Genomic DNA, 22,501 nt, shown 5'->3' with positions numbered 1-22,501 from the left:
TCCCCACCTCATTCACAAAGTGTCCTAGTCCAGACGGAAAACTTGACAGCCATGTATTACCTAAAACAATAGAGGACACACAGTCTCTGCAACTTTCACAACTATCAAAGACCATTTAGAAATGGGCTTTGTGTCACAACATTGACCTGATGATAGAGTATCTCCTAGGCACAGACAATGTCTTTGCATACTTGCTAAGCAGGTTGCGGCAACAAGTCGATGAATGGGGACTCCACCCTCAAGTCCTCCTCCCATTCTTCCAGAAATGAGGGTTTCCTCAAATAGGGGACAGGGTGTAGTGTAACGGGCTTTGCTGCCGACTTCGGAGCTGGGGGAGCCAGGTTTGAGTCTTGGTGTCGGCTAAACATCCTGTAGTTCAGGGCAAATCACTTAATCTCCCCATGCCTACAATTTAGCACCTTCAGACCTTCACGGGTGATTTTCTGCGCTTTTCAAATTCTGATATCTATTTATTTGTATACCTTTTGAAACTGCAGAAAACCCAAAATGCCCAAATATTGCCTCCAGGTGTCCACACCCACTATCCAAAGACAAAAAACTATGGATGAGTTGGTCAGTGATATTTGCCTGCACTTTTCCTCCTCTACCTCTCCTTCCATTTCTGGTTTGGAAACTCAGGCAGACGTCTCTCACAATGATTCTAGTTGTGCCCACCTGGGCTGGTCAGCCCTGTTTCACAACATTACTAGACATATCTGTAGTTTCCCCACAAGAAGCTCCCCAACAGGCTGGACTTTCTCACTCAGAACCATGGAGAAATCGGGCATCCAGATCCCAAAACTCTCAACCTAGCAATTTGGATTCTGAGGTCATAGGGTTTGGTTACCTTAATTTGCCACCAGAATATATGGGCATTCTTAAATAAGCCTGTAGAACTAATACGAGAGCTTGCTGTGCTGCAAAATGGAAACATTTTTCTGCTACTGTCACTCAAAACACCTCAACCCTTTCAAAGCTACTGTACAAAACTTTGGGCCTGATTCTAACTTTGGAGGACGGTGTTAAACCGTCCCAAAAGTGGCGGATATACCACCTACCGTATTACGAGTTCCATAGGATATAATGGACTCGTAATACGGTAGGTGGTATATCCGCCACTTTTGGGACGGTTTAACACCGTCCTCCAAAGTTAGAATCAGGCCCTTTGTCTGCTACTTGTTTCACTTAGAAGGATGGGTTAGGTTTCACTTCCATAAGATTACATCTTGCTGCAATGACTGCCTAACCACAAAAATGACAACTCTTTTTGTTGTTTATGATACCAGTCATTAAAGCCTTAATGAGGGGCTCACAAGAGTTATTTCTTGGAACTTTCTGTTCTAAGTAGATTGATGGTGGCAAAAAATGCCACTTTCTTAGAAAGAATTGAAGGGGGCATGAATGTAGGGGTTCAAATGGAGGTCCCATGAGTCGCGTGAGAACACCGTTACAGTTCGACCTAATCGTATGCTCACGCTACTCATCGGGCCCTCCATTTGAACCCCTAAAATGATGCCCTCTTTTATTCTTTCTTGGAAGGTGGCATTTTGAATCGCCATCACTCTACTTAGACGTGTCTGTGAGGTCCTGGCTTTAACTTAGGAAAAACCTTTGTTCCAACTGGACAAAGATAAAGTGCGTCTCCGCACCAACCCTAAATTTCTCCCTAAAGTGGTTTCACATTTTCACCTCAACCAATCAATTGAGTTACCAGATGTTTTCGCTACAATCAGATTCTGTTGCATAAAGAACTCTCCATGCATTAAATATCTGATAGAGACTTCTAGTTGCAGATTCCTTACCTTAGAATTTCCCCAGGCGTCAGATTGGATCCGGAGATTTTTCTTCGAGCAATACCCTTGCGCGTTGGTAGGTGGCATCGGTCGACTATGCGTGTGTCGTTGGCGTAGTAGTCACCAAGATGATGTCTGGAGTAGTACATAGATGCCACCTCAGCGCAGTGACGTCAGCTCTTTTCTTTCCATGCCACGCGCTGATCCGGAGAGAGATACCGTGGTCTCTTCTTGACCGACTTCGACCCTTTTGTTGATCCTTTTGTCGAGTTTTTGGTGAGTTTTTTTAGTGCGTTGAGAATGTCCCCGAAGACCATGCGAGGACTGTCACTGCATGATGTCGGTGACAGATCCGCATCGGGTTTGTTTGTGCTGCTTGGAGCTCTACCACGACCGGAAGCAGTGCGGAGTGCCGTGCCATGCACCCGAAGGCCTTGAGGGAGCAGTCTCTCAAGCTCATGGCGGCTTGACGCTTGACTCTGTGTTCTTGCTCGAGAGGAAGGTCTCAAGACGCGGGAGGAGTGTTGACGCTAGAGGCCTCAGTCTTTGGAGCCTGCTTCTGGGTACTCTCCGCGCTTCCCCGAATTTCCAGGAGCCGTGGGCCCAATGAAAGGAGTTTTATGAGGCCATGCGCCTAATTTTTTAGCGGACCTTCGGGTTCTGCGGCTTCGGCTCCTGCCGCACAGGTCCCCCCCCGAATCTGTTTGCGCGTCCGCACCGTTGATAGTCGTACCAATGAGACCTTCCCCAGCGCAGGTTCTATTGTCGACGCTCCGGACGTCTGTAGTGCCCACCATCGACCTGATCCTTATCCCCGACGACTCGCAGTCGGAGCGGCGGTTGCCAATGCTGCCTCTGTCTTCTATGGGGCCTACTCACTCCAGGTCAGATTTGGACCCGTTTCCTTATGGGTACTAATTTGGGAAAGGATTGGAGGGGTCCATGGGCCCTTATGAATACCCGGATGACCCATCTTTGGACTGGGCACAGGAATTGGGTGAGGCCAGTGGACTGGACACTTCTCCAGCGCTGGCATGCTGTCTCCTCCTACTGTGGCTACGGCGAAGGGAGCGACTTATGCTGTGGTGATCAGTAGGGCGGCTGCAGTCCTTGGCCTTGAGCTATCTACTGTATAGGTCAGGTCCAATCTCTTGACGGAGGTGCTTAAACCAGGGGTTCCACATTTAAGCCCCTTTTGCCATTCAGTGAAGCTCTCACCAATGTCCTTTTGGGTACTTGGTCCTAACTCAACACAGGGGCTCCTGTGATTAGGACTATCGCGCACCACCATCGGCCCGCCCCAAATGACCCTAAATTCCTGTTCCAACATTCCACGCCTGAGAGTTTTGTCATCCAGGCTTCCTCTTCCTCGGGCGCATTCCCTTCCACTCCCCCGGATAGGGAATCAAAAAGGCAGGAACAATTTGGGAAGATGATGTTTTCTTCCTGCAGTCTCGGGCCGCGGTACATGAACATCGCCTTCCTTTTGGGCTGCTATACACACTCTCTGTGGGATACTGTTGCGCAAGTTCTGCCACAGATACTGGAGGAAGCCCGTGATGTCGTCACCCAAGCTGTCAACGATGGAAGAGATGCAGCACAGTTCACAATCCGATGTGGGCTGCACACGACTGGCTCTCTGGGCGTACGTCTGTTTTTTTGGGGGATGTTCAACAGTTTCTATTGGGCATGCCTTTTGATGGCTCCCATGTCTTTGGAGACCATGCGGACTTGGCCTTGGAGAGATTCAATAACTCCCGGGCAACGGCTTGGTCCCTTGGTCTTTCCAATGCCCGTCGCCCCCAACAAATCCACCTTTCACCCCTTTTGTGGCCAGGAAAGGGGCTTCCTGGCGCATCCTCCACCCAGCCACCGTGCACCCATGCTGTTCAGCTGCTGCGTGGCCAGGGACGCGGAATCCCATGTAGTCGTGGGACAGGGAACCAGAGGTCTGCCCAATCCACACCTGCTCCGGCTGCAGCCTCCAAACCCTCCTAGTCCCTTCCCTCCCTCCGAACCAGTTGGCGGCAGGATGCGTCATCACCTGCCCCACTGGGAATCCATCACTATGGACAGGTGGGTTTTGCAGATAGTTTGAAAGGGCTATTCCCTCCCTTTTGAATCTGCCGCACCGGAGATGCCTCCATCAATCACCTAACTTCCGGAGGATCATGTGGCACTTCTCTGCCAGTCTCTGCTCTCTTGTCCAAGGGAGCAATAGAGAAGGTCCCAGTGTCAGAAGTAGGTCGTGGTTGTTATTTCCGCTGCTTTCTGGTGCCAAAAAAAGACAAGGGCTTACGTCCTATCCTAGACCTTCGGGACCTCAACTACTTCCTCAAGAAGGAGAATTTCAAAATGCTCACCCTGGCTCAGGTCCTGTCGGCCTTTGGCTCAGGAGACTGGACTTGTAGGATGCTTATTTCCACATTCCCATCCTGCCTGCTCGCAGATGCTACCTTTGATTCGTGGTAGGTCACAAGCACTATCAGTTTACCGTGCTCCCCTTCGGCCTTACCAGCGCCCCTCAGGTATTCTTAGAAAGTGATGGCAGTGGTTGGAGCTCATCTGCGCAGGTAGGGGTCTCAGTCTTTCTTTACCTAGACGACTGGCTGTTGAAGGCAGACTTGCGCCAGAAAAGTTGTTTCCCACTTTCAGACTGCGGCGCGCCTCCTGCATATAATGGGGCTCACTATCAATGTGCTGAAGTCACACCTTCTGGACACAGTGCAGTTTCGGGGTTATTCTCCTGGAAAGCGAATCCAAGATATTCAGGCAAGAATTCGATCTTTCAGCCTCTGTCTTGGGTTACAGTGAGACTGACTCTAAGGCTGCTGTGCCTCATGGCCTCCTGCATCCTGCTAGTGACCCATGCCAGATGGTATATGCGCGCCTTGCAGTGGGACGTAAAGTTCCAGTGGGCGCAGCATCAGAGTAATGTCTCTGACATGGTCCAGATCTCTGAGGGGATTGCGAAAGACCTGCAGTGGTGGCTTTCGAATTTGCATTGGGTCCACGACAGATCCCTCTCCTTCCCCAGCCAGATCTATCCGTACTGACAGATGCGTTGCTTCTGGGTTGTGGCGGCCACATGGGAGAGGCAGAGATCAGAGGCCTCTGGTCTCCAGCGGAGTTTGGGCTCCATACCAATCTTCTGGAGCTCCGGGCGATCAGGCTTGCGTTGAAAGCATTTCTTCCCTCTCGCAAAGGGAAAATAGTGAAGGTGTTCATGGACAATACTACCGCCATGTGGCACTACGCCTCTGGACATGGCTGGAACATCAGGGCATTACCTCAATAGTTCAACATCTGGTGGGTTCTCTGAATGCCAGAGCGGACAAATTCAACTGTCTATGCACAGCCGATCACGAATGGCATCTCCATCTGGAGGTGATGCAAGGTCTGTTTCAGCAGTGGGGGGAGAGCCTTGGTTAGATCTGTTCATCTCCACAGAGAAAGCGCAATGTCAGCTGTTTTGCGCATTGGCGTTTCCAAGGTGGCACTGACTCAGATGCTTTTCATCCCGAGTGGAACTCCGACCTCCTGTGCTCAAGAAGATCAGAAACGACAAGCCCAAATAATCTTGATGGCTCCGGACTGGGCACGGAGAGTATGGTATCCAGAGCTATTGAGAATGGCCATCGTTCGTCCACGCAGACTGCTTCTTCAGGCGGATCTTCTGTCACAGCAACCCGGGCTGGTTCTCCACCGAACCTGTCCAATCTCCTCCTTCACTGTGGTGATTGAGCGGCAACAGTTGACAACACTTTGATCTTCCATCTAAAGTCTGTGATGTTATCTTGGAAGCCAGGCGTCCCTCCACCAAAAACTGTATACGCCTGTTGTTGGCATAAATTTGTGACATTGTGCACCAGCAAATATTTTGATCCCCTTTCTGCCCCTCTTTCTGAGGTTCTTTAGTTCATTCTTTCTTTGGCCCAGCTGGGCTCTGCTTTGGGCACCCTTAAAGGGTATTTATCTGCCATTTCGGCCTTTCTTAGGCTATCCGATCAGCCCTCCATCTTTAAATCTCCTATTGTGAATAGATTTGTTAAAGGTCTCACTCATTTATTTCGTCCCACTACATTTATCATGCCTCAATGGGACCTGAATCTTGTCCTTACTTAATGTGTGCTCCCTTTGAGCAGATGCACAATTTCCCTTTATGACTCCTTACTTTCAAGACTGTCTTTCTTGTTGCCATCACTTCTCCTCGCAGAGTGAGTGAGCTTCACGCCCTTTCGTCCAAGCCTCCATTCTTGACTGTGCACCCTGACAAAGTGGTGTTGCACACTAAGGCTTCTTTCCTTCCCAAGGTTGTTACGCCTTTTTATGTAGGCCAGTCCATCACCTTACTTACTTTTTACCCACCCCCACATCCTTCCAATGAGGAGAGACTGGACCCAAAAAGAGCATTGGCGTTATATCTTAATTGTACAAAAGATTTCGGGTAGACGATCAACTCTTTGTTGGGTATGTGGGTGTGAAGAAAGGGAAGGCGGTGCAACAACGTACCCTCTCTCGATGGGTACTTCTTTGCATCAAGATGTGCTAGGCTTTGGCCAAGAAGCAACCCCCTAAGGGCTTGCACACTCATTCCACCAGAGTAACTGCTGCTTCCACAGCGTTAGCACGCTGAGTCCCTGTCCTGGATATCTGCCAGGCAGCTACGTGGGCATCCCTGCACACGTTTGCTAAACACTACTGCATGCACAGTCAGGTCCGTCAGAACGGTTACTTTGGACGTTTGGTCCTGCAGGACTTTCTAGTATGATCTTGGTTTGCAGCCCACCTCCGAGGATGGCATTGCTTGGGTATCTATTATAAGGTTAGGAATCTGAAACTAGAAGTCTCTATCAGATGTACAAGTTACTTACCTTTGGTAACGAAATATCTGGTAGAGACCTAATCTAGTTGCAGATTCCTTACCAACCCACCCACCCATCCTCCCTGCTTGCGAACTGTTTACAGGGACAGGGATTCCCCATTTAGATCCTTAGCTCTGGCACACCAATCTGTGTTCTTAGCCGCTCTGTGCTTTGGCATGGAAAGTTGTTAAAAGAAACTGACGTCACTGCGCTGAGGCGGCGCCTGTGTAATACTCCCAACATCATCACGGTGCCCAGAGTCGACCGACGCCACCTACCAACACGCAAGGGTATTGTTCGTAGAAAAATATCCAGATCCAGTCTGACGCTTGGCTAAATTCTAAGGTAAGGAATCTGCAACTAGAGTATGTCTCTACCAGATATTTTGTTACCGAAGCTAAGTAACATGTACGTTAAGAGTCCTTATGTTCTGTATTGGTAGAACTAAAACTTTTAGGAAAACTGAACAACTTTTTTTTTTCTTCACCTCCTCATAACGACAGCCCGATATCCAAATCAGACATAGCCATATGGATAGTAAAATGCATTAAAACGTGTTAGGTGATGCCAAATTAACTTGTCCTACTCCTAGAGCACACTCTACTAGGAAAAGAGGGACATTCATGGCTTTCCTAAGAATCATTCCCATAGTTGACATATGCAAAACAATGACATGGTGAAAACCACACACCTTCACCAAACATTATTGAGTGGCTATTTAAGCACGCCAGTGTAGGTCAGGCAGTGCCGGGCACTCTTTTACGGACAACTGCAACACCCACAGGTTAGCCACCACTTTTGAGAGTGGACTGCTTTACAGTCTGTGCAGAGCCATGTGTATCTACGGCTGCACATGCCTCAAGCGGAATATGTTACTTATCCTGTAAGCATCTGTTTGTGGCATGTAGTGCCGTAGATCCATGTGTCAACCCTCCTCCCCGGACAACTGTGGCTGGTACAGTTTTTCTATTTTCTCACATAGACATCTCATTACTTGCAATTACTCTACACTCCATTGTCACCTGCCTGTGGGGAAAAACAGTCTTACATTGGAGTTGGTGCAAGTGTGCTGTATCAAAGAGGAGTCGTCACTGTACCTCGTGACTCGAAAGACTTTCTTCAAAGACAAACACCCGGCATACCTGCTAACCCAACACAAGATGGCAGGAGTATGCAGATCATGTGAATCCACAGCACTACTTGAAACAAACAAATGCTTACAGGGTAAGTAACATTTCTTTTTCTTGGTTCTGTGGTCCGTGTTTGTAAATAGTCTTGTAACTAAAGTGCAACAGTTACTAACAAGATGACCTTGCTGACCTTGGGTCCTTGTCAGCGAAATAGTCACACGCAGTTATGACATTGTAGACATTTCCAGGGTTCCCTGTTTCTTTCACTGGTAGTGTTATGGTTGTGTGTATTGTGAAATTCATTCATTAGTGCAGTTGTTGCAAGCTGTTGATTTTCTTAATAAAGAGAAATCTTCTTTTAATTTTTTTTTTACATTTATTTTTATTGCATTTTACAATAAAAACGCAGTGAAAACATTTTGTCATTTCGTCAATCAGGATATAAGAATGTTAAATGAAGTAAGGATAAAAGTAATGTGGGGATTCAGTTGTGAATTTAGTAAACATGCAACTAATCTGAGATTCTAGTTTGCAGGGATAAGGCACCGGAAGCAGATGGGTTCAGATGTTGAGAGTAGTGGAGGACCGGGAGATCTTGATGACTCAAGGTCCAGCATGGCAAAGAAGTGACTCACAATATACTGCATGGAGGAAATTGGTGGAGAAGTGTTATTGTGTTTAGGCAATGAAAAAGGAAGTTATGAAAGAACTGTTAACCTCAGCTCAGGCTGGGAGAGTGGAGATTGCTGGTGATTGGTGAACACTGAGGCGGAGTAGAGGGGTTATTGTTCAGATAAGTGGGGTAGATGTGGTTGGGAGCAGAGCCACTTACTGGGCTGTCTTCTAGTGTGATCACGATGTAGGGTAAAAGCAGAGCAAGATGTTGGGAACAGGGGATAGGTAGGAATTTCAGAGTAATGAGCAGCGTAAAATGTAGGTTGCTTGTCTTTCACTTGGCAGGGTTGAGAGGTCTAATGAATTCCTCCTCCAGAAGAAGGCTATGTTCCAGGAAATGAGTGGCAGCCTTGCCGCATTTCGGTTGGCAGAAAATTCCTGCTGAACCTATTTTCCATATATACTGGAGTGGTGTACTAGGCCAGGGAGAGAGTGTTCGGAAGATTTGGTCCAAGTGAAGGAGAGGGATGGGCATATCAGAATCATACATTAGAGGTCCGCACTTGTGGGGGCACAGCTGGGACAAGACGCTTTGTCTCTTTGGAAAATGTTATGGAGTTTAGCAGGGGAGACGTAGGCTTGGTGCAAGATAAAGAATTGTTAGTTTGAACCTTGAGTTTGGGAAATGGCATCAGGGTAGTTCAGAACCCTTGCCCAATCCTTCATGTGTAGTGCTGACCCGAACTCTGCTTCTCAAGTCCCACACAAGCATTGGTGAGGCACTGGGACAGAGTTGATCTGCTATTCGGATATCCTAGTGACTCAGTGTTTGGTATTACAGATTGTGTACAGAGTATAGGTTGGTTGGGGCACAGGTGGCTCCGCATCTGTTTTGCCCATCCAGTGCATAAGCCACTGGTTATGAGACCTTTAGGATTTGACCCTCATGTAGGGTGTATTGGTTGCGTAGGGTTTGAAAGGACTGAAGTAGACAATCCTGTAATAAGTCCCCCAGCGTGTACAGTTCTGCTGCCCTCCCTCAGTATACGAGACGATTCGGGTCTACCGGAGTTATTTGGTGGTGACACAAATGGTGTGGGACCAGGTTTAGTAAGTCAAGCAATCTGAAATGGCTCATCCACTCCCCAATCTCCTTCAGCACCACCCTAGAGAGCCATCTGTCCAGCCAGTACAGTTGGGCCGCTAAATAATAATGTTAGGGCCACCTTGATCAACCAGGTGCCTCAGGGAGGCCGTAGACACCCTCTGGTGGCTGCCAGCCATATCAGGTCCTCTTACAGCGCTTCCCAGTCCCTGAAGGGTCAGTGAGATTTAAGTAGATGGGGTGGTTGGCAAAATAGTATTGGAGTCTAGGGAGCAGCTTTGAGACACCGATCCACCCCATAACTGAAAGTAGGGGCCTTCTACCAGGCTTCTGAGGGAGGAGATACACCTCCTCAAGTTATGTTCACACAGATCCTCCTCTTTGCGATATATATTGATCCCCAGGTATCGAATCATGGTGTCCTCACAATTACCAGATTATCACCTTGTGAGATTATAGGGAGAGATGGTGAGAACCATGGCATAAAGACAAGAGGAGGAATTGCCCTTGTTGAATTGGAGTCCTGAGGCTTGTCCAACTCTAGTATATGAGCAGCGATTTCCTTGGTGCCTTGTTTCGGGGAGGGGGGGGTGTAGGGAGAGAGATGGGGTAAGGTCTCTCAGGAGAACATCATCCACATCAAGGGAAATTGCATGGATTCCACTGGGAAGGTGGTACCCTATGCTCGCACTGCCCATCACATTCCAGTTGTCAGTGGTTCCATGGCTAAGGTGAAATAGAGGGGCGAGAGCGGACAGTCCTGTCCGATACCACTACTGACTACAAACGGGTCAGACATGCAGGAATCTAGTTACAGAGCACTTTTATATTAACTGTGTTAGGCATAGAAAGCGGGTCCTGAAGCCAAAGTGAAGGAAGACCTTAAAGAGGTAGCTTCAATTAAAAGTATCAAATGATTTCTCTAGATCCAATATCAAGCCATCTGCTTCATGCAGTAGTTGTGGGGATATGTTCATGAGTCTATAGAGCCTACTGATGTTACCAGAGGTACTCTGTCCCCGGCAAAAGCCATTCTGGTCAGGCTGGATCAGAACCATCAGAACTCCATGCAGTTGGTCGACCAGGACGTTACTGAGGATCTTGTAATGAGCAAGAAGTATTCCGGTTGGTCTATAAAATGAAGAATCAAGTGGGTCCTTCTGTGGCTTCAGATTAGGGAATAAGTATGCTTCTCGGAGCGACTGAGGCGAAGTGCCTTTCTGCAGGGACTTTTGAAAGAGCTGCGTTAGTTTAGAAACAAGAGTACCCGAGTAGGCTTTATAAAATATTACAGAGGCTACCCAGGACGGGTAACTTGCCCAAGGCAAAGTATTTAGTAGCAGCTGTAATCTGTAAGGCCATGATGCGACATTCCAGTTCCTTCTGAGTGGACATCTAAATTCTAGGGAGGTCTAGGCCAGATGTCCCAACTTTTTGACTCCTAGGGACCCCCACTGAATCACTCCTGGAAGCTGGGGACCCCCACGCAATTTGTATGATTTAACTTTCAAACATTAAAACTGTAATTCGCAAAACAAAAAAAACAAACTTGTACACACCAAACAAATAGTCGAATTACTAAAACTATAATTATTTTATGTTGAAAAAAAATCGAAAATTGAAAAATCTTAATGGGAAGGTTGACACTGCATCGTAATAACTACATTTTCAGTGTTTGGTTTTATTTAGGAAAGCTGAATCCTCAGGTCAGATTTTACATTTCCCAAGCTTTTTCACATTAATATGTGGTGGGGAACGAAAGTAAAACCATAAAGGCTTTGCTTCTCTCCATAACCTCTGTCACATGTAATTAATTTGTTTTATATCACCTCCCATACCAGTGTAGCACTTTACAGCGTACAATATGTCACCTATCATCCATACTGGTAGGTATTTTTTAAGGGTGTTTGGTCTGGAGAAGCACGCAGTCAGGATTCACAACATAATACAGTTGTTAGAGTTGACTTAAATAATAAGAATGTATTTCTATACAAAAAAACTTTTCTTTTTTGCAGCATAAGGATAATGAAAGACTGCGGGGGAAAAAACATAACTCTCTAATTTGTGCCATGCAGTTTGCATGCACCTGTTTGGCAGTTCATAGCTCACTGTACTGCATTACAATTGTAACTTATGAACTGCACAGTGACAAAAGAATCTTCAACAAAAACAGTAACCCACTGTGCTATGCATATAAAATACTGTTCTTTGCATGCTACACGTTCTTTGCAGCAGGCAACTTAATATGGTTCATTCATCACTGTCTAAGAAATAATGTAGCCATGCTCTGCAAAAGTGAAATGTCTTTACAAATGGTATTCATAGTCTGTACTATCCTTAAGATAAGTTTTCCTGTTTTTAATAATCTTGCAAAATATTGATATGTTTATCCCGTAACCAGAGTCTCAATTCCTATTCATGGTGAACCTGTGATTACCTTTTTTGTTAAGTACATTGCACAAAGTTGATAGTTGCTGGCTCCATATTTCAAGTTATATATTAAAACACTCAATTTATTCAGTGTATTCTGTTTGCAGGATACACATATTGATAAATCTTACAGTTCAGTGCTTAATTTGTAAATAAATGAAATCTGTGTGTATTTTTGGACTACTCTAGGTCACATTCTGTTATAATTATGTACTGGATCTTCTGTTTTTCGTTATTTTTTTGTGTGGAATTCTTCACCACTCAGTTGATCTGCTTTGTTCAAAAATAGACAGAGCTGCAATGTAGTAGAGAAGTCATAAATAGCTGATAGAGTATAGGTATATTTGCTGATGCCAAGCGCTAACAAACACCAGCACAAATTATGCACTGGAATAGTTCCATGAATGTAACCATCCATGAGCTGCTCCATTGGAGGAAGGAATCATCAGTTATTTGTAGTGCCTTCAAACCACGTTTAGTTGAGGATTGTAAGAGCATTCTGGTAATTTTCTTTTCAAAGGGCTTTGATGTACATTCCTATGTTCATACTGTAGGTCAATGGTGTAGACCTGAGAGCAGCCACACATGAGCAGGCGGCAACAGCCCTGAAGAACGCCGGCCAAGATGTAACAATTGTTGCGCAATACCGTCCGGAAGGTAGGACACACCATGTACTTTTGGACTTTGAAGGCATGTGTTTAAATTTTCCTTTTATTTTGTGTGTTCTGCTTTAGTTTACATGCACATCATGCTTCCAAACTACTTCTTGTTCATTAAGCATCTTTCACTTGCTAAAATGAGTTTGTGGAAATAATTCTGGAATTTGAGGTTCCGTACTTTGGACCGGACCTTACTCTCAGCATATTTGTGTAACTTGCTGCTGACCACCACACACAGAATGCAGTTAGCCAGAGGTGGGAATGGAAATATTAAAATTTGCTAATTAGAAGGAAGGAAAGTTGGCACATAAAATGGTATATTTCTGTAATTCACCAGTATTGGATCTTCATAGATTCACATGCTTGAATCTTCCCCGTCGTCAAAGTCCCACGGTATCACTATAAAAGCAGTGCATTAGTCATTAATATGCTACAATACATTGGAACCAAACCTTAGGCTATAACCAATCAGATGACAGCACCCTGTAGAACCTTCCCAAGAGAAGCTGAGTTCTGCAGATTTTCTATCACATGTGTGAAAGAAAACTCCCTGAGTTCGGCTCAAGATTTTTCTTTTGATTTTGGATATTCTCATCCATTATCACCATTTCACTCTTCTAAGAAAGGACTCTTCAGGTCATGTGGATCTTTTGATAAGAAGAGACTTTACCAGGAGGATCCTTATAAAGATTGCATATATTGCTTGTACCCGCAGAAAAAAGTAAAGGACTGCAAAATTGTTGAACCTTTTCAACCAAAACCCTAAAAGACAGGTTATTAATTTAGGTACAGAGACTCAAAACTAAATGTGATGTACTCTCTGAAGATGAGGACATTGCAAGCTCTTATACTTCATCTTACAGACATAAGAATAGGGACAGATCACAAGACTCTCCTGAGGGTCGTAAAAAGGTGGTCAAGAAAACACACCATGACCCCTCACAAAGCTCGTCACAAAAAGGAAAACCCCTCATTCCTGTTGAGACTGAATCTGGTATTCCAAAAAACTCAAAACAGAAATTTTCATCTTGCTCTTCATTGTCGACGCTGCCAAAAACTCCAACAAAAAAGAAACTTGCAACGTCAACGGTATCAAAAACCTCTAAACCTTCAACAGAGATTCGTCAGACATCCACAAATGCCTCATCGGTGAAGCCTTCATCGACGAAGCTTCCTCTGTCAATGCCTCAACGACCAACAGCGCTTCCACCGTCGACGGCACTGTTATAGTCGATGATGACTGCATTCCCGACTACCACGTCGTCAGCGACCACCAAAACATCGATGTCCAACACACCCTCAATGACCACTACATCGTCGACAACACCATCAACAATAACGTAGACAATCTCATCGTCATATATCAAGTTAATCCACATCTTCAACACGTTTCTCGTCAACCGCTCCACCATTTAAAATGAAAAGGCCCTCAGGCTTGCAAGTTACCTTTCTCTTTCAAGCATCACAAACCACACATTTTTACCAGGATCCTTAGCAAGTTTCACCATTACCTCAAGCCAGTTTTCTGGAAGAGTCTTATGATGATGGTTTATTTGGCCCAGCACATAGTCCATCACAGCTTAATGTCAAGTATCAAGATAATGATGAGGAATATAACTAATATTATACCCAGGAATTCCTCCCACAGCATGTGTCTGCCAAGAACAAGCAATATATGAAATCCATTCAAGAATCTACAGTTCAACTTAGTTACCTTGTTACTAGACTACCACACATGCTTTCCAACTCCTGTGGATCACAGCCACCTCCTCCTCCAGCGACACCACCTCCTGTAACTCCTTGGACACCAACGGCTGTATGGCCCTGACACATTGCTGTTCCACCAACTAAAGATCCTTCTTCAACTGATGATGTCGCGGAAGAGGGTGAAGTTCAGGACATTAGACCCTCTAGCAATGAATGAGATGAATACATCATTCCCACACCTTCTCCTCCACCAAGCCAACCAGCATACTCATCACCAGGTGTTATTCACACCCTGGTGAAAAGGGCTGCAACTAGACTTCACCTTATGATGGTTAAGCAGTCGAGCTGCTTTCTTTACTATTTTAAAGATCAATGAAGAAGAATGGTGAGAGCAATTTAGTAATAACTATGTATGGGAAGAAGGTATAAAGATAATGAAGGCACCAGCGAAGGTCACCGTAGTCCTTCCAAAAATCTGTGGTGAATCCATCTTAATTCTTATTGGGACTCAAGAGCTCAGCTTTTGGCTTGCAGGTCTGTGCCCCTGTCAAATAGAGACTTTTAACGTACTTAGCTTGCTCAGTTTTATTTAATTAATTGTATTATTTCTTAAAAGATGTCTGCCCTTGTTTACAGTTTATAAAGATATTTTGATTTGCATTATCAGCGTCATGATCAGTGATGTACATAGGTATTGTTATTGTGGCCCTTTCTCACTTACGTGTAATGAGATATAATGTACACAAGAAATACAAAGCTACACTAGAAATACAAAGTCACAATGTACCAGCAAGTTTGGTGGGACATCCAAAGCCAGACTCCATGATTACCCAGGCTCCACAGAGGAGATCAAAGAATCCTTCCACACCTATCACTTCCCCTGCTGCCAAGGAAAGTAGAAGATGCAATAACATAGGCAAAAGATTAATGACCATCTCTGGAACTACGGTGCGGACAGCCAATGCCTTAGCAATATTGGTGAAGTACGACCACCAGATGTGGACGGATGTCGCACTATATCTAGACCTTCTACCAGAAGATAAGACCGGAGTTACGAAAAATTTTATTAGAGGGAGAAAACAGATCTGAAATAATTGATGCGTTAGTGGATAAAGCTTCCCTTGCTTTTCGTCAGCTGGCTAGTGCAGCCATCCTTAGACACAAAGGTTGGCTTAAGACGACCACATTCCATCCAGTGGTGCAAAGCAAAACTTTGGACATGCCTTTCGATGATGATATGCTTTTTGGGAAGCATATAGATGACTCCTTCTCTTCCAGGGGATCCTCATCAATAGTCCTAAACATTGAATATTCCCGCCCTTGTGCGGGGACCCCGGAGCATACATCAAATACACACATATAAAGTATGAAATATGCACAAAAAAAATATATATATAGCATTTTTAGTAGACATATCTTTCATACTAAAAACTCATATATACATGTGTAAAACGGCAATGCAGGCTATAATCCTAAACAGGCTAAAATGCTTTATTTCTATGAAGTTATTTATTTTTTATTTTTTTAAATCATAATAAAAATTACAATAGAGAATAAATATCTACCCAAGCCCCCAAAACTGGGCTTAGGGGAATAAGCAGTAGTAATCACTAGAGAAAAAAGAGAAAAAACTACATTGAAAAACAATGGAGCATTCTTAGCCAATAGGCTGCATGCAGGTTAACACAGGAGAACCGTAAAACCTTTAGCACCGTGCCTTTAAGACCCTGAGCACCTCCAGTATCCCACCATGCCTCAGGGGTGAAGGAGAGGTGACAGTTGGTTCACAGTTAGGTCAGTTCTTTTTTCCGGCTTCTTCTGAGAGGATCCTGGAGCATTGAGCTCTCAGTTTTTCTCAGAAAATTACTTTAAAACAGTGTTTTTTCCTGTTTTACTCGACATCTAACATCATTGTCTGAGTTTGGCAGTTTTTTCCTGACAGAAAAATGCCTTCCCTTTTTGTCAAATGCCCTTCTTGTGGGAAGAAGAAGGCCCAGTCAGATCCACACACTCTTTGTATTGTGTGCCTGCCTCAGAGTCAATGCCCTGACACTTGCAAACACTGCAAGAATATGTCAAAGAGGACTCTGAAGGACAGAGAAAAGATCAGGCTTCATGGGCTTCACGAGAGGCAGAAAACATCATCCTCTTCGCTTCCCAGGCAGCCAACAGGCCACTCTCAGGAGAGAATGGCTAGGTCGACGTCCGCAGGTAGGAAAGTACCTGTTTGTTCCCCGTCGACGTCGTCACTGCCACCATCTCACCACCATAGATCGCCGTCGACGGTGACTCGCCCGACGTCGAAGGATACGGCGTTGAGGGATCATGGCCACCGCAGGGGCATATCTCCGTCGACAGCAGCCCGCCGATCGATGTCGAGCCATCACCGGCGTGCCCGTTCGCCGCCGAAGACCTCACGCCCCCCGACGTCAAGAGACACGGCGTCAAAATCGCCACGACGGCAAGAGCGACATCCGCCGTCGGCCTCCCACCGCTCCACGTCGAGGCACACGACGGCGAGTAGGTCGAGGTCCAGAGATCGCCGTTCGACGTCAAGACACTCTACGTCGAGACAAGAACAAATGGCGGCGCGCCCTTCGACGTCAGCACAGACGTCGACACAGGTTTCACCTGTCTCGCAGGGAGTAGAACATCGCCTCCCTCCAGCAGACAAGGCTGCTCCATCGCCAGTAGTCTCCATACGGAACGATTCATCTCGCTCGAGAGCGGCATCATCGGGGCACGTTTCACCCATCAACTTATCACCAAGATGGTTGGAGAGCCTTAATAGATCAGCGGCCTCCCCGGATTCGCAGTATTCACGAATGTACTCTCCTACTGCTTCTCTTCCCAGAACACCGACAGCGCGGGCAGGACGGGCTAGTTCTGCTCCGCGCCAACCGACCACGAGGCCTGGGCGCTCTGTTACAGCATCTCGCAGCAGGTCACGTTCCCAACGACGATCTAGGTCAAGATCACGACACAGAAGATCGCCCTCTTGGTCGTCGTCAGGATCATCTGTCGGACATTACTCCCCCACCTTAACAGATTCCCCACCAGCTCGGGTCTCACCGGTGGATGACATCACCACTTTTAATGAGGTACTTTTAAGGGGAGTGCAGAAGTTAAATATAGAGGTTCCAGAACCATCTACCTCCTCGTCAGTCATTTTTGAGACTCTGCAACATAGTACAGCTTCAAAAAAGCTACTGCCGCTAGTGCCTGGTCTGTTGCAGCCAACCATGGACACTTTTTTGGCGCCAGCCACCCTCAAATCTGCTCCGGCTAGGATTCCTGAAAAAATATAAAGCGCCTGAACAGGACCCTTTATTCCTAAGAACGGATCCGCCACCGGACTCAGTAATATTGGCAGCAGCCTGAAAAACCCACTCGGTGGCATCATCCTCAACGGTCCCACCGGACAAAGAGAGCAGGCATCTCGACTCTCTGGGGAGAAAGAAGTGCGGCACAGCGGCATCTATAATGAAGGTCTCTAGCGCTTCTGCACTCCTGGGCAGGTATGACCGTTCTCTGTGGGACTCCCTCAACAGGTTCACAGAAAAGTTGCCCAGGGAAGACAGACAGGACTTCCAAGAAATCCTGCAAGAGGGATGTCTGGTATCCAACCAGGTCATCAGCGCAGCGGCGGACGGAGCAGACCTAGCTGCGCATGGGTACGCACATGGAATCTGTGCAAGAAGGTCTTCCTGGCTGAGGCTGACCGGTTTAAAACAAGAAGCTCAACAGCGCATCTTAAATCTCCCATTTAACGGAACTCGCTGTTTGGTACCCATGCGGATGAAGAAATGGCACGCATGAAGACCGAGGTGGACACCATGAGGGAAGTAGGCCTGGAGAGGAAGAAGGACTTCAGGCGGAGGTATAGGCCTTATGACAGGCGCCCTTTCCAGCAGAGGGTTCAAACTCCTCACTGGTCCCAGAGGCCACAACCAAGGCAGGGACGCCCTCTTTTTCAGGCACGTAAGGCCACAAGGGAACGAGGGTCAAGTAGACCTCAGCAGTCCACACCAAAAGCGCCGGCCAAACAATGAGATCTCGCTTCCCTCAACACTGTACACCACTCCGGTGGGGGGGAAGTATCACAGATTTTCTTCACGAGTGGCACTCTATCACAAAAGACAAATGGGTGCTCAATATTGTCGAAAATGGCTACTCTCTTCTTTTCAGACAACCTCCACCGCGTTTGCCACCAGCCAAATGCAATCCATCTCATCTCAACCTGCTGCGCAAGGAGGCTCTCACCCTCTTGCGAAAGAAAGCAATAGAAAAGGTTCCACTTGCGCACAGAGGAAAGGGGGTTTACTCCCGATATTTTCTAGTGGCGAAAAAAGGCCGAGACGGCGTTTTCAGACCAATTCTGGACTTACGGCTGCTGAACAAGTACATAAGAAAACAGAAGTTCAGGATGCTGGCTCTTCACCAGATTTTCCCTCAACTACATCGGGGAGACTGGATGTGCTCCATCGACCTGCAGGATGCATATTTTCACATCCCGATAGCTCCCAAGCATCGGAAATTCTTGCGCTTCCAGATAGCCTCACGGCACTATCAGTTCAGAGTACTACCATTCGGCCTGAAATCTGCCCCTCGCGTCTTCTCGAAATTTGTGGCAGTGGTAGCAGCACATCTTCGAAAACAAAAAATCTTCGTCTACCCATACCTAGACGACTGGTTACTGAGAGCTTCCTCTCCGGATCAGGCGAGAAGCAATCGGGACATTGTGCTCAAGGTTTTCGAGTCTCTAGGTCTTCAAGTCAACTACCAAAAGTCCACCTTGGTTCAAACACAGAACAGAGCTCCAAAGAGTGTATCCTTCGGAGGAACGACTATTATCAATAAAGAGGAAGTGTCAAGACCTTTTAAAATCCGACGGCCCGTCAGGTGACATCTCTGCTGGGCTCCATGGCATCATGCATTTTCATTGTCCCAAATGCCAGGCTGCACATGAGGCCCCTCCAAGAGGCGTTGGAGAACAACTGGAGCCAAAGGACAGGTCGCTGGGAGGACAGAGTGCGGCTACCAATAGCGGCACGTCAGTCATTGCAATGGTGGATGCACAGACCTCACCTGTCAGTAGGTGCTCCGTTTCACCAGGTAATTCCATCTGACATTCTGGTAACGGATGCGTCTCTTCAGGGATGGGGGGCTCATCTGGGTCCCCTTCAAGCTCAGGGCCTGTGGTCCGACAACGAAAAGAAGTACCACATCAATCTACTGGAGCTCAGAGCGGTCCATCTGGCTCAAGTCTTTTGCTCCATCGATTCAGGGGAAATCTCTCCTAATACAAACGGACAATACAGCAACAATGTATTATCTGAACAGACAGGGGGGAACGAGATCCCTACCCCTATCTCGAGAGTCCCAAACAATATGGCATTGGCTCCTGGCCAGAGGAATGTCACTTACAGCGGTTCACCTGCCAGGTCAACAAAACGTGGAAGCAGATTTCCTGAGCAGACACCTAGAGGACGCCCACGATTGGGTCCTACACGGCAAAGTCGTCGAAGACATCTTCGCTCTATGGGGTCGGCCTCAATTGGATCTCTTCGCAGACGAAGTAAACAAGAAATGCCCAGACTTCGCATCCAGGTTCTACCGTCCGGGATCTCGAGGGAATGCCCTGTTGATCGACTGGTCAGGGATATTTCTCTACGCCTTTCCACCGATTCCCCTCATACCGGTAGTGATCAACAAACTTTACAGATCCAGCACCAGAATGATTCTCATAGCACCGCAATTGCCCCGTCAATTCTGGTACACAGATCTCCTCAACCTATCGGAACAACCTCACAGGAGGCTGGCGTGCAGACCGGATCTTCTGAGCACAATGGAGGGCAGGGTTCTGCATCCCAGCCTACCCTCTTTGAGCTTGACAGCATGGCTCCTGAATTCCTGCAATATGGGCACCTAGGGCTCTCGCAGGAGTGCATGAACATCTTGAAAGAATCCAAACGGCCTTCCACGCGGCGTCCTTACGCTTTTAAGTGGAAGAGGTTCTACATATGGTGCTGTCAACATGGTCACAATCCCATACGGGCTCAGGAGGATGTCATATTGTCGTACTTACTTCATCTGGCAAAGTCCGGTCTGCAGGTATCATCTATTAAGGTACATTTGTCTGCCATTACAGCCTATCGTAAGTCACCTTCTCAGGAATCCTTCTTTACGAAACCAGTAGTCAAGGATTTCTTAGAAGGTTTGAAAAAAGTTTTTCCGCCCATTAGGAGACCCTCTACTCCATGGGAACTGAACATAGTATTGTCAAAACTTATGGGCCCTCCTTTCGAACCTATACACAAAAGCCTCTTTGCAACACCTTACGTGGAAGACTGCTTTTTTGGTAGCCATTACTTCCGCGAGGGGGGTCAGTGAAATTCAGGCTTTGTCTTCCAAAGAACTGTACACTGTTTTTCACGACAATAGAGTGGTTCTGCGAACTCACCCATCATTCCTACCAAAGGTGGTGTCAGAATTCCACATCAATCAGACTATCTCTTTACTGACTTTCTTCCCCAATCCGGAGACTCCGGCGGAGAAGACGTTGCACTCCCTAGATTTGAAAAGAGTGTTGAAATTTTATTTGGATAAAACAAAACTGATTAGACATTCCAACCACTTGTTTGTAAATTATGGTAATTTGAGGACAGGAGAGGCAGCATCTAAACGAACAATATCAAGATGGATAGTTTCTTGTATTGTTAATGCTTACAAGTTGGCTAACAAACAGCTACTAGGTAGGTCTAAAGCGCATTCCACAAGGGGAAAAGCGGCTACTGCTGCCCTCCTTAACAATGTTCCAATATCTGAGATTTGAAAGGCTGCTACATGGAAGTCTGTACATACATTTACTAGACATTACTGTTTGGACTCAGATGCGAGAGCAGATACCCAAGTGGGGCAGGCCTCTTTGAGAAATGTATTTGCATGATACATATCTATTCCTGCACTTCTATTAGACAGTCCGCAGAGTTTAGGGATGGCCTTGCTAATCTATTCAATGTTTATGACTATTGATGAGGATCCCCTGGAAGAGAAGGATAAGTTACTTACCTGTAAATCCTAGTTCTCTTCCAGGGGTATCCTCATCAAAGTCATTAACAACCCACCCTCCTCCCCGGACGCACGTCTCCTAGAGGTGCAGGACAGACTGTCTTTCGAATCTGTTACACAGATTATCACCGTAAAAAGGTACTGGCCTAACTGTGAACCAACTGTCACCTCTCCTTCACCCCTGAGGCATGGTGGGATACTGGAGGTGCTCAGGTTCTTAAAGGCACTGTGCCAAAGTTTTTATGGTTCTCCTGTGTTAACCTGCATGCAGCCTATTGGCTAAGAATGCTCCATTGTTTTTCAATGTAGTTTTTTCTCTTTTTTTCTCTAGTGATTACTACTGCTTATTCCCCTAAGCCCAGTTTGGGGGGCTTGGGTAGATATTTATTCTCTATTGTAATTTTTATTATGATTAAAAAAAAAATTTAAAAAAACTTCATAGAAATAAAGCATTTTAGCCTGTTTATGATTATAGCCTGCATTGCCGTTTTACACATGTATATATGAGTTTTTAGTATGAAAGATATGTCTACTAAAAATGCTATATATATATATATATATATATATATATATATATATATATATATATATATATATATATTTTTTTTTTTCGTGCATATTTCATACTTTATATGTGTGTATTTGATGTATGCTCCGGGGTCCCCGCACAAGGGCGGGAATATTCAATGTTTATGACTTTGATGAGAATACCCCTGGAAGAGAACTAGGATTCACAGGTAAGTAACTTATCCTTACAGGCCATCAAGGAGGATACTGATACGACTAGGGCCCCGGGTACGCTTCAGTATAGGATAATGTCTTTTTGTGGAGAAGGAGGAACCTACGCTTTTCGTGGAACCTATCAGCTGTACCAACCTCAAAACTATCAATCATTTTGCACCACCTACCAGCAGCACCAGTATCATTCACCACTGCAAGCTGCATATTCCAGACAGCAGCCCAGATGTGAGCAACCACCACAATCTAGAGAGACTACCAGGAATAAGTGACAATCCAGTGGAACCTGCTACAGTTCCCCCTATCCTACCACTCAAAGAAGCACACATGTCTCGTCATTACAACTGATGGAAGCAAATTACCACAGGCAAGTGGGTCCTGGATTTAA

At 46.1% G+C, this 22,501-nt stretch overlaps 1 protein-coding gene across 8 annotated transcripts in view; it reads left to right on the top strand.

Moving 5' to 3' along the window:
• The window catches only part of DLG1 (discs large MAGUK scaffold protein 1), a 953,275-nt gene that overhangs the window by 727,781 nt on the left and 202,993 nt on the right, over positions 1-22,501 (top strand). For all 8 annotated transcript variants that reach the window (XM_069213151.1, XM_069213153.1, XM_069213149.1 and 5 more), the window contains one exon: positions 12,493-12,595. In XM_069213151.1, the coding sequence (XP_069069252.1) occupies positions 12,493-12,595 (103 nt within the window). The remainder of the gene's footprint in view (positions 1-12,492; positions 12,596-22,501) is intronic.

This window comes from Pleurodeles waltl, chromosome 11 (genome assembly GCF_031143425.1).
Source record: "Pleurodeles waltl isolate 20211129_DDA chromosome 11, aPleWal1.hap1.20221129, whole genome shotgun sequence".
In the NCBI taxonomy this organism is placed as follows: Eukaryota; Metazoa; Chordata; class Amphibia; order Caudata; family Salamandridae; genus Pleurodeles; species Pleurodeles waltl.
The sequence above is the reverse complement of the archived record's forward strand: the minus strand, read 5'-3'. Positions and strand labels throughout refer to the sequence as shown.